Source organism: Equus caballus, chromosome 14, assembly GCF_041296265.1.
Source record: "Equus caballus isolate H_3958 breed thoroughbred chromosome 14, TB-T2T, whole genome shotgun sequence".
Lineage (NCBI taxonomy): Eukaryota > Metazoa > Chordata > Mammalia > Perissodactyla > Equidae > Equus > Equus caballus.
In genome coordinates this window covers 100790924-100803507 of record NC_091697.1, presented here as the reverse complement: position 1 = coordinate 100803507, position 12584 = coordinate 100790924, and the positions used below count along the sequence as shown (strand labels likewise).

At 38.7% G+C, this 12584-nt stretch overlaps 1 protein-coding gene across 2 annotated transcripts in view; it reads left to right on the top strand.

Moving 5' to 3' along the window:
- Positions 1 to 12584, top strand: part of MSH3 (mutS homolog 3) — a 157849-nt gene that overhangs the window by 118200 nt on the left and 27065 nt on the right. Inside the window, exons 20-21 of one of the 2 annotated variants that reach the window (XR_011425697.1) lie at positions 959 to 1064; positions 5911 to 6068. Coding sequence is in view for 1 of the 2 variants with exons in the window: in XM_001503855.5 (XP_001503905.3) it covers positions 5911 to 6068 (158 nt within the window). In the remaining variant the exon portion in view is untranslated. The remainder of the gene's footprint in view (positions 1 to 958; positions 1065 to 5910; positions 6069 to 12584) is intronic. The other variant, XM_001503855.5, reaches the window with a different exon arrangement.

The following is a 12584-nucleotide window of genomic DNA, read 5'->3' as shown; positions in this document are numbered from 1 at the left end:
GGTAAGTAAAAATACTCTTGTCTTTCAAGGCATTAGAAGCAATAGGTGTCTACAAGATAAAAAGTGTACATTTTTTTCCTCAGAGCTTTCCTAAATTACTGATTAAAGGAAATTCTCTTCCTGCGTTTCCGTCAGCCACCCGCGTGAGCCGTTGAGCTGGTAATTCCGCTGCAGCCAGCTCTGGAAACAGCACTGCCACATTCAGGGCCTCGGCATGGCAGCATCGCCTCCTCTGGGTTATTCTCTCTTTCTCCTACCATCATGTGCTTTTCTCTGTTAATTTATTTCTGTGTAATATGCTGGAAGTCCAAGTAACAAAATGTCATTTGAAAGTTATGTGAACTTTTCCTAAATTATGTAAATACGTTTGTAAAGAGTTGTTTGATTTGTTCATGATTATCCATGAAATAAATCATTAAATCTTAAGATAATCCATTTAAGTAATTTTTAACTGCCTAATATTTCACACAAATGAAAAAGTATAGAAAACAGTATAACAGACACCCGTTTACCCTTCACTCAAATATCATAGAGATTGACATTTTGTAATATTTACTTGAGGTTTTTTTTAAAGAGAATAAAATGTTACCGATATGGCTGAGGTCATAGTAAATGACTGCCTTACCTTTCCCCCTCTTCAGCTCCTAACCTCATTGGTAACCATTATCCTGACTTTATTTATTATCCTTATGAGTGGTTTTTATTCTTTTGATATATATCTATCTTAATGTGCAATTATGTTTTGTGTACTTTTAAAATGTACATAAATATGTCACACTGAGTCTATCTTATCATATTCTACATTGTAAATAATTGTTTTAATAATTGTACAAAGTAGATCTATTCATTTTCCTAATGATAGTTAGATTGTTTCTATTTTTTTTCTATTCTGAATACAAACAGTACTGTAGTGAACACTTTTATAAATACCTTTTTGAGCACTTGTGTATTTTTCTAGGGTGGATCCCTAAAAGAGGAGTTGCTGGGTCACAGATCAGTATGTGGAGTCCTCAGCTTTACTAGATGTTTCCAAGTGGCTCTCCACGTCTGTGCCAACATGCTACGTAAACAGACTTTTAAACCTTTTCATAATCTGATGAATGTTATAAGTTATCTCTTAAAAATGTTCCTTCAAAACTTTTCACTGTTCGTATTTCTTTATTCTTTCAAATGCATGTTCAGAACAGCTTGTAGGCCCCTTGAAAAACACTGCTGGTTTCATTTTCCTTTCCCTGATTAATAACAGGTTTTTGGCCTTTCATGTTTCTTTTTCTATAAATATCCTATTCATGTCCTTTGCCCATTTTTCCATTGTTTTGGTGTTATTAATATGTAGGAGTAGTACGTCTTTGTTATATGCCTTTTTATTTTGTGTTTGATGACTTCTTTCAACAGAGTTTCTAAAAAGTTTAAGCGTGTCTTTTCCTGTATGATTTATATTTTTTGTGTTGCTTTTCCTATCTTGTTCAATAAATCATTCATTAGCTTCATGTCAGTAAGCTATTCTCCCATATTTTCTTCTAAAAGTTAAAGGTTTGCTTTTCATATTTAATTCTTTCATCCATCTAGATTTGATTTAGGAACTCTGTGAGATTCAGGCCTAATCTATCTTTTATCATATGAATACCCAATTGTCTCGCTGTTGTTTATTGAATATTACATCTTTTTTGCTTATTTGTGATCCTACCTCTCACATATACCAAATGCCATGTATAGGTTTGTCTCTGTCACTACTCTGTGTACCTATTAAAGCCGTACCACACTTTTAATTACCATAGCTTTACAATAAAGTCTCCCCTCCCAGTTGTGGTTCTTCAAAATTGTATTGACCTTTTTTTTTACTCTATCAAATAAATTTCAAAATTAACTGCCAGAATTGTATTGCTTGGTGGATTTGTGAGATAAATTTCCTTTTGAAAATAACCTTTACTGAAATACAGCATACATGCAGAAACATGCACAGATCGTAAGTGTATAGCTTAGTATATTTCCACAAAGTGTACCACTGCCGTATCCAACACCCAGATCAAGATAGAACAATAGAGTGGAAATAGAGCACATTCTAAAAGCTCCCCTCGTAGAGTAAGGGAGGTCCTCCCAGTAGCTACCTAGCCCCAAAAAGATAATCACTATCCTGATTTCTTTTACCATACATTATAGTTTGGCTTGTTTTGAGCTTTATATAAATAGAGGCATACAATATATATTGTGTCTGTCATCTTCCATATTTTTTGCTTGTCGTTTATTTCCATTGTCATAGAGAATTTCATTGTATGAATATATCACGATTTATCTGTTCTACTACTGATGAACATTGAAGTTACTTCCAATTTAGGGCTGTTATGCAAAGTACTGCCATGAGCATTCTTTTCCATGTTTTTGGAATACATCCTATATGTTTCTGTTGGACATAGACCTGGGAGCAGAATTGTTCAGATATATCTATTTTCAGCTTTAGTAGATTGTGCCAAACAGTTTTCCAAAATAGTGTACAATGTACCACCCCCACAGCAGTGTGTAAGAACTCTAGTTTTTCTACATCTTTGCCAAAGCTTAATATTGACAGGCTTTTTTTCTTTGTTTAACTTTAGCTGTTGTGTACATGCGAAGTGATGTTGTCTCTTTATGATTTGATTGCATTTTCCTAATTCTCTTAATAGCCTGTTTTGATGAATAGAGGTTCTTAATTTTAATCTACTCCAATTTTTCAATCTTTTCCTTTATAATTAATTGTGATTTGTGATCTGTTTGAGAAATCTTTGTCTACTCCAAGGTCATATGTTACCATCCAATAACTTTATTGTTTTCCCCTGTCTTTCAAATCTGTAATCCACTAGGAATTGATTTTTGTTTATGATGTAAGTTAGGAAATCAAGATTTTTATTTTTCTACATGGATGTTCTTTCGATTCAGCACCAGTTATTGGAAAGACTGTCCTTTGTCCACTGTGCTGCGGTGTCACCTTTGTCATAAATCCAGAGACTGTATACACGTCAGTCTGTTTCTGCACTCTTTTCTGTTCCACTGGTCTTTTTGTATATCTTTGTGCCAGAATCAAACTAGTTTAATTATTGTAGCGTTGTAATATTGAGCCTTCCAGTCTGTGAACATGGTGTCTTCCTTCATTTAATTAAGTATTCCTCAATTCCTTTCAGTAGTCTTTTGTAGTTTTCTGTATAGGGTACTTGCTGATTTTGTTAGATTTATTTGTAGGTATTTGATTTCTTTGGATGCTGTGGTAAATTATGTTATCAAATTTTTTTGATTTTTAATTACTTGTTACTAAAATGTAGAAATAAAGTTGACTTTTGTATACTGAATTTATACCCAAAGATCTTGCTAAATTCATTTATTGATTGCAATAATTTTTGTAGATTTCTTTAGACTCTCTGGGAACACAATCATGACATATAGGAATAATGACAGTTTCATTATTTTCTTTGCAATCGTTATATCTTTTGTTCCCTTTTCCTGCCCTTTTTTTTGAGGAAGATTAGCCCTGAGCTAACATCCATGCCCATCTTCCACTACTTTATATGTGGGATGCCTGCCACAGCATGGCTTCATAAGTGGTGTATAGATCTGCGCCCCGGATCTGAACCGGGAACCCTGAGCCAGCAAAGCAGAGCATGCGAACTTACCTGCCATGCCACCGTGCCGGCCCCTACTTTTTTTTTTTTTTAATGCATGGGTATTGAATTTTATCAAATGCTTTCTCTGTGTCATTGGAGATCATTATATGAGTTCTCTTCCTTATTCTGTTAATGTGATGAATTACATTGATTTGCTTTTGAATATTAAACCAACCTTGTATTCTTCAAAAACTCTAAATGATTAATATATCCCTGGATTGGCTTATTAATATTTTATGAAGGAGTTTTGCATTTGTACTTTTGGAAGAAATTGGCCTGTAATTTTTCTTTCTTGTAGTGTTCTTGTCAAGTTTTGTTATCAAGATTATGGATTATGTTGACCTTCTACAGTGATTTGGGAAGAGTTTCTTCTCCTTCTGTTCTCTAGAAGAGTTTTTATAAGATTAGTGCTATTTCTTTCTTAAATGTTTGGAAGTATTCAGTGGGGAAGTTCTCTGGGTTTGGAGTTTTTCTTGTGGAAGGGCTTTAAATTACAGATTTAATCTCTTAGTAAATATAGGATTATTCAGATTTTCTTCTCATTTTTGCCAGTTTTAAAAAAGAAATCTGTTCCTTTCGTTTAAATTTGCAAAATATTTGGCTATGCCAAATATTTGCTTGTTTATAGTAGGCTTATTATTTTTCATCTCTGTAGGGGAGTTTATTTTATTTTATTTATTTATTTATTTATTGAGGAAGATTAGCCCTGAGCTAATATTCGTCGCCAGTCCTCCTCCTTTTGCTGAGGAAGATTGGCCTTGAGCTAACGTCCTTGCCTATCTTCCTCTATTTTATTTGTGGGATGCCTACCACAGCATAGCTTGATGAGTAGTGTGTAGGTCTGTGCCCGGGATCCCAACCAGTGAACCCCAGGCCACCAAAGTGGGACGTGCGAACTTAACCACTACCCCACTGGGCTGGCCTTGGAATTCATTTTATTTTAATCTGCTAGTTTTATCATTCTGCTTGTACCAAGCTTCTTTCCTTGTTCTTACTGTGCCAAGAAACAAAGATTCGGTCAAATTCCTGTAAGTGTGGATATTCATGAGGCTCGTTATAAAGCCACGTGTAACCATAAGAGAAAGAAATCACACAGGAAGAACAGGCTCTCTAGCACAGCTTGGCTTTGGGGAGGCTGGAAATGTCTGGTTAATTACATCAGACCGCTGTAGAGATGGAGCAGGTTTTCTTTTTATCTCCTCAACAATAAGACTTTATAATGTTTTACTTTGATACCCCATTGTTTGCATGAGGTTTCTCAACTCCCCTTGGCTCTTTCTTTTTTCTTCCCCATCATTACTGACTGCCCTCTTTACCCCCTACTCTAGAATAACTTTTGTTTCTTTATCATTTCTTGATCATGGTCCCCTATGAGTGCCTTATGGCCTCATTCTGTGTTCTTTTTCAACCTCTGCTCCAGTTACTGCTGATTGGACCTCGCCCCGGTTCTCAGGTTAAACTCCCAAGAGATTATTGATTGGCCCAGTTTTGGAAGAGCTTTTATGTGAGGCTGCCTCTTAGGTTGTTGGTCAATTACAGGTGGGCTCTTCTTGACCAGGCAGGTATTGCCAAGGGTGGTGGGTTCACATAGCACAGCACCTGGATGCCTTGAGCTAACTCCTCTGCAAAGGGCTGCAGTGGGACAATTTCCCTTAGGATGAGTCTGTACATAGCAAGTACTGTAATTGGCTAATATAGGCAAGTTCTAGAAATTAAATCATTGCACGTGTTTCAGCTTTTCTGCCTCTTTCACATGCTCTGGTGAAATGCCAGTGAATAATTAAATGCTGATAAAACCAACATCTAGAGTTTGATATTATCAATCTCTTTAGCAGTCATCTGTCTATAAGTGGAAAAATTCACGTGCTGTCAGCCCAAATCAGAGCTTTGGGCAATTAGATATATAATGCCTGTAGCTTTAACATGGGCAAACGGAAATGGATAGATTTTAAATGCAAGTCATATGCAAAACACACACATAGGCAGATTAATGAATATTTAATGAGAAAGCCATGGTAGTCTCATTTAGGTTGCTTCTTGTTATTTCCTTTTTTATACCCAGAAACAACCTTGTAAGCTGCTAAGAATTCAGTGTTCTGCAATAGCACGGTTCAAGTTGAAGACAAAGAGGTTCTCTTTCCCTTTGTGATACTTAATTGGTGACATATTTAAGTACCACAAAGCCATATTTTGCCTAGTGCATTCCCATGGAATAATGTGTAGATATTATATAAAAGCTCTCTGGTACTATGAGTGAAATTGCTTTTTAATTTTCCAGGGGGACTCAGAGAGAGTGATGATAATTACTGGACCAAACATGGGTGGAAAGAGCTCCTACATAAAACAAGTGGCATTGATTACTGTCATGGCTCAGATTGGCTCCTATGTTCCTGCAGAGGAAGCAACAATTGGAATTGTGGATGGCATTTTCACAAGGTAAAAACATTAGTTCCATTTAAATGTATTTCTGAAAATAAATCAAGCCCACACTGTCACATGAATTTTATTTTTATGTTCATATTTAGATGAATAGATTTCCTCTTAAAATATTTAGAGCTCAGGAACTTGAAGAAATCATTTCATCATGAATATTAATACCAGAAGAGACCTCGGAGATCATTTTGTCCAGTAGTTTTCAAGTTATTTTTAGTTACTGGGTTCTTACTTTAAAGAAAGTCTTATGTAGAAGATCAGTATTTGGACAGATAGAAGCAGGTCTGCTCTCCCTTAATCAGAGATGGGAGCTCGGAGGCTTGGCTGTGGCCTGTAGGGCAGCCTGAAAACCGGCCCACCCTCCTTGCTTTATAGGTGGGGAGCTGAGAGCAGAGTGAAAGAGGCACTGGCCCAAGATAATTTAATTCTTATTCTTTTTTACTCTAAGAACGTTACATACAACTGACTAGGTCTTACCCTCAACATGTAAATCTAAATTGCATGCCACATTGGGAATATGGGTAAAATAACTCACTAACGAGAATTCATTGTTTAATCTATTTATTTAGATTTATCATTTCTTAAATTTCCATTTATACTTCTTATATGTACATTTTTAGAAAAATGTAGTCTATAGTATATGGTCAAGCTGTGTGTGTAAAGTATCTGATCTGTTATCCACTTCATATTTATTTAATATTTGACTCTGAAATAACATCAGAATTTGTCACATGCCAACACTGACGTGCCTGAATAGCTGGAAAATGCTTCAAAGCTTGGTTTTTAACCTGAGAGTGAACAAAACAAAGCAACCTAAATTCTGTTTGATGCCATATCACCAAACAGATGTTATTTTGATCTCAATATATTTGTAAATTAACTCAATATAAGAAATCTAAAGAAGCTTTCTTTAGTTTTTAAAGTTGTAATTAATCTTCTATTTTGCAAGAAAAATATGCTAGGTATTTTATTTTGGTTACATTTTATTAAGAAGAGTGATAGAAGTTTAATAAAGAGAAGAAAGATAAAAAGAAAAAGAAAGAAAGGAAAAACATCTTGGGCAATGTAAGGTGATTTATCTGGAAGAGAATCTTGTTAGTGAGCAGAATATCAATTAGGAATATTTTTAGATACAAGTAATAGAAAAGAAAATAAGAATTTACTTTCTCATATAATAAGAAGGCTTGAGGTAGGTGGCTGCTTCTGATATTTCAGGGGCTCTGCAATTCATTGGCCTTTACCTCATAGTTTCAAGATGGTTGCTGTGACTCCAGACATCATATTCGTATTCAGATAAGGGAAAAAGGAGAAGGAATACCAAAGCTTCTCCATTTTTTCAGGAGATCAGTACCTTTTCAGAGGCTTCCCAGAAAACTTCCACTTATATTTCACTAACCAGGATTGTGTCTTATGGGCATAATTGCAAGGGAAAAGAAAGTAAGAATTTGGTTTTATCCAGTTTTTATAATGGAATTAGACAAGGGACACAGTGTTTGGGAATGGATTCAGAGGCAACCAGAAAACAGTTTCTGCTATAAGGAATGACTTCAGTGATAATAATAACAGCTAACTTTTATGATGACCACGTATTTATAATAGTAGTATAATAACGTTCTTATCAATGCATAAGCACATTCTGTGCCCTTTATATAGAATACTTTCTATTAAGTACATTCAGTGAGAGCAAGTATAAGTCTTCTGAAAAAGGACAAACCACACTAATTTCAAGAAATTTGGGTGTTTATCCATTCATTTTCATTTGTTCATTTGTCCAGTATATACTAACTTAGCGTCTAACATATGAGAAGCACTGGGAATACAAAACAACCATAGTTTCTGTTTTCATGAAGCTTACCTGACGGAGAAGATGAGCATTAACCAAAAAATTGTATAAAGAAATGTAAAGTTGCAACTGTGACACATCTAGAAAGGTTGCATACAAGATGCTGTGACAGCCTGTGATACTGGGTGTGATCTCGTCAGGAAGGTCAGTGGAAGGCTTCCCTTAGCAAGTGACTCTTGAGCACCTATCTGAAGCACGAGTTAACTATCGAAGGAAGGAAGAGCATTTCAGACAAACGGAGCAGCATGTGCAAAGGTCCTTTCACATTAAAAAAGACACCGTGAGACAAGGGACTGAGGGGTGGCCCTCTAGAGGAGCAAGATTCTAGATGAAGCTGAAGAATAGGAAAGGGCAAGTTACCCAGGGTGTTTATCCTAGGAGGCTGGGGAATCACTGCAGGCTTTGAAGCAGGGCTTGGCACAATCGTGTCCACACTGCTGCAGTGCAGAGAGTGTTCAGAGAAAGGACACGGCAGATCAGAGTACCCTGCTCAGTAGGCTCTTGCAGTGGCCTTGGTGAGAGGTATCAGTAGTTTGGACTAGGTTTGTAGCATTAGTTTAAGTGGAAAGCAGTCATATTTGAAAGGTGTTCAGGAAATAAATCAGCAGGACTTGGTGCTAGATGGGTTCTGTGGCTGAGATAAATGGAGTTGTCGGCCATGACAGTGGTTGGTGCCTCTGGGTGGAGGATGCTGGCATTTATTGGAAGACGGTGATTTTTTTCATGGATCCTGATTTTATCCTTGTGCATAGTAAGTAGAAATGCTCTGAGACATTCAAGAGGAGCTGTCATGTAGGCAGTTGGATATAGAGTTCAGAGGGAGAGATAAAAGGTAATGCTGTAAATTTGTTGTAAGCAGTCTTTGTACAAGTGGTGAGTGAAGTCCTGGCTGTGGATGAGCTCATCCTGGCAGAGAGGATCATGGAGAAGATAATGTTCCCAGACTGAGCCTTAGAACTGCCAACATGTCAGAGCTGAGTAAGAAGCTTGAAAAACCACAGAGGAGGAGTAGCCAGAGAGGTGGGACACACCCTGGCCTCAGTGTCATGGGAGCAAGGGGAAGAGTGCTTCCAGGAGGAAGGAAGTGGTGCTTACAGGAGGAAGGAAGTGGCCAGCAGCGCCTAAAGGTCTGAGGAGATGAAACCTGAAAAGTCAACTTGGCTCTTAGCAAAATGGATGTCACTAGTGACCCTAGCAAGAGCTGTTTGGTGGAGTGGTGGGGCCACACTCCAGTTAACGAGGGTTAAGGAGCAAGTGAGAGGTCAGGAAATGGCGAATGTTAGTACAGGTGACACGGAGACAGATTGGCTGGGAAGAGGAGGTGAGAGATCTCATAAGGGACTTGTTTTGTTTTTGAGTGGTTGACTTGAACATGTTTAAGGGGGATATAGTTATATACATGAATTTATGATTCTAAAAAAAATGCATCGATCACCTTGGAGGATATTAGACTGAATTCAGAGTAATACTTAAAACGAAAAATCATTAGTCACTTTGGGGAATGAAAATTGAAAAATAAAGGGGAAGAATCAAGCAGCTATCCTGCCTTTCCAAATAGGTAATGAGAGGAATTTTCTCTTTATAGAAGTGTGTTCCAGCTATTAAATAAAGAAGGAATGATAAAGTTAGATTATCACTCTTTTTTTGCAATCTCTAATGTAAAAATAGATCTAGGCAATAATTAGAAATGGCTGCTAATGTTATCAAAAGAGAGACAACCAGACATTCAGGAAGAGTTTGTAACTCAACCTGTGAAGTCTGGCACACACTCAAATCTATTCAGACCTTTAGGTCTGTCTGCCAGTTTATGAGGGAAAAAAGGTAGAGGAACAGAAACAACACCTTTGGGATGCCATCAGTAAAATCTAGACTGTGGGAAAGTGCAGGACAAATGACTGGCTCCTTCAACAAATAAATAGCAAGGGCAAAAAAAGTAGGGGGAGAGAGAAGAGATTCAAAGATGGCTTTTTCCAGCACTTGGGGTGCAGGCTTGAAATAGGCAGTCAGCTTAGTACAGGGTGGAGTTCTTCCAGACGAGTGAAAAAGCAGAAGGAGCTTAGGAATCTGCAAGTGTGTGTGTGAAATGATGGACTGTGGACCTTAAACAAGGAGAGGGCTGACAGAACAGGGGACAGTAGATGGTAGGTGGGCCAGAGTCCTGCGAGCCTTGAACAAGCATGGTGGAAGTGTTGAATGAGCTGGAAGGACAGGAGGTTGTTGGAATGGCTGCTTTTGAGGTAAAACAGTTCAGGCCTATGATCAAGTCCAAGATGTGACCTTGGTGTTGGATGGCTGGGGTAGAGTAGAGGAGAAGGAGACTGGCGAAGAGGAAGTCTAGGATTGATCTAGATAGTGGCTGGTTTAGCCAGATGGACATTAAGTCTACCAAAATTATGGCAGGGCTCTTGGGGTTCGGAGGAAGATGTACGCCAGGTACTAACATCTTGGGTGAATGAAGGGGAATGGTTTGAAGTTGAGTAGCTGACAACATAGAAAGAGGGAGGATGTTATGGTCAAATGGCACAACCTCAAAGGAGCAGTTTTTATTATAAGAAAGTAGAACCTAGAAGTGAGAGTGATGAGCAGGAGACCCCTGAGGTGTCACATGGTCTAAGGAAATGAATGGTGATTTCTTGAGAGGGCTGCAGGGGAAGGACTGGAGAGGGAAGTGAGGGAGTGCCCTTGAGGAGAAGAGACTGAGGATATAGCGGAGTTTCTGGTTACTTGGCAGCTCTTCCAAGGCGCCCAATATCTGGTTTAGGAGGTGAGTGTGGTGGAGAGTTGGATAAAGCCTAAGAAGTGTCAGGCAATACAGACTTGATGTTGGATCCAGGAACCACAGAGGAGGACACACACCTAGGGTTCTGACTGATGAAAACATGGAAAGGAGACGTGGTGTATTCTGTCTCCTGGGCTGCCTTGAGAAGAGTGAGGCCTGGACAAAGTGTCTTGGGGGTGAGTCTCACCTGGCTTGGACAGAGGTGGATCCAGGGCTGTAGGTGCCACACACTGCAGCCTAATTGGGCTGGCTGATGGTAGCCCTGAAACTCCAGACCTGTACTGTGTCACCTGGATTGAGAAGCTCTTCCATCAAGCAGGAAAGAAATGGATGAAATATGTGTGAGAATCTGATTGTGGTGTCCCCAACAGACATGATTGAGCACCTACTTTGTCTAGTCGTCATTCAGTTTTCACTGCTTCAGGTGTGACTCCGGCATCCATTACTTAGTACACACCTTTGCAGGAACTCTCACTGCTCGCTCAGCCTTCATTTTCTCCTCTCTCCAGTCAGTTTTCATGTCTCTGTTAGGCACCTGTCAGGGCACGGCTATGATCGGATCATTCTCCTGCTCCGAAACCTCTAATGGGCCCCATTATAGTAAATACAGATCTCTGGGTGTGTCAGACAAGACCCACCAGATAACCACCAATCTTTCCAGTCTTCTGTTTCTTTCCCTCATCTACTTAAGTGTCAACCAAACAGTTCTTTCTGAATTCTAGAAAGCTATTACGTGCTTTCCCATTTGTCGTCTTCAGCTTATACTATTTCCTGTGCCAGAAATACCCCTCCTGCTATTTTTTTTCTGTTAAAATCCCATGTGGTGTTCAAGATCTAGCTCAGATGCCTACTCCTTCATGAAGTCTTCCTTGATTTCCATAGCCAGAAGTAATCTAATCGCTCTCAATTCTTTACTTCAATCATGCATGTATCCTCCTCTTTTAAAGCTCTTACCACTTTTGGTTTCATAGTTGTTCGTGTACATGTCCACCTCTACTATTGTGTTGTCCATTCTTGGAAGATGAGTTTCTTGTTTTGTGCATTTCTCTTTCCCCTCCCTTAACCTACAACTTTGCTTTGTACATACATAAGAGACACTCAAGAACAGGGCTGTTGAATGAGTTGACCCTTAAGTCACGATCAGGCAAGTGGAAACTAGTCCCATAGACAGTGGAGAGTCCTTGAAGACTTGTGGGTAGGAAAGTGATGTGATCAGAGCTCAGTTTAGGTTTCAGGGAGATTAGTCCGGCAGCACTGTGAGGGATGGACTCTGAAGGGATGATGTGGTGTAGTCGTTCTTGGGGAGATCCTGAGTATCTTAATTAGACTGGTGGAAGTGGACAGAGGACAGAGGAGAGATGTTGTAGGGTTAGAATTGACAGGCCTTGGCAGCTACAATGGATGAAAAAAGAAAGATGAAGAGCTAGAGACAAAGATTAAAGCATCAAGCCTAAGTGACCAAGAGAAGAGAATGGTGGTGCTTATTAGTAACACTGAGAAACTGAGGAGGAGGATCTGATTTCAGAAATAATCTTAACTTGTAAACTTGTAGCGGGTGGCACAATAGTGAGGCTACATGATAAGACGGCCATGACATTTCCAGGTCATGAGTAGAAACTGTAGAGCTGTTAGCAGGACTTTAGCTTTGGCCCAATAATGAGATCAGAATTCTGTTGTGCTAAACACATATTTTTATTAAAATATTACAGTGCATCAGAGTTTTATGCTAAACATTAGGAATACAAAGCTGAGTAAGACAGTTTTACCTGCCCTTGGGGACCTCAAGTGTAGTAAGGGAGATGGAGAAACAAATCACTACGATGCAGTAAGATTGTATGTTGCTGGAGAAGTGTTTGTGCACGTGTGCTTATTTCCTTGCTCATTCATTTGTTCATAT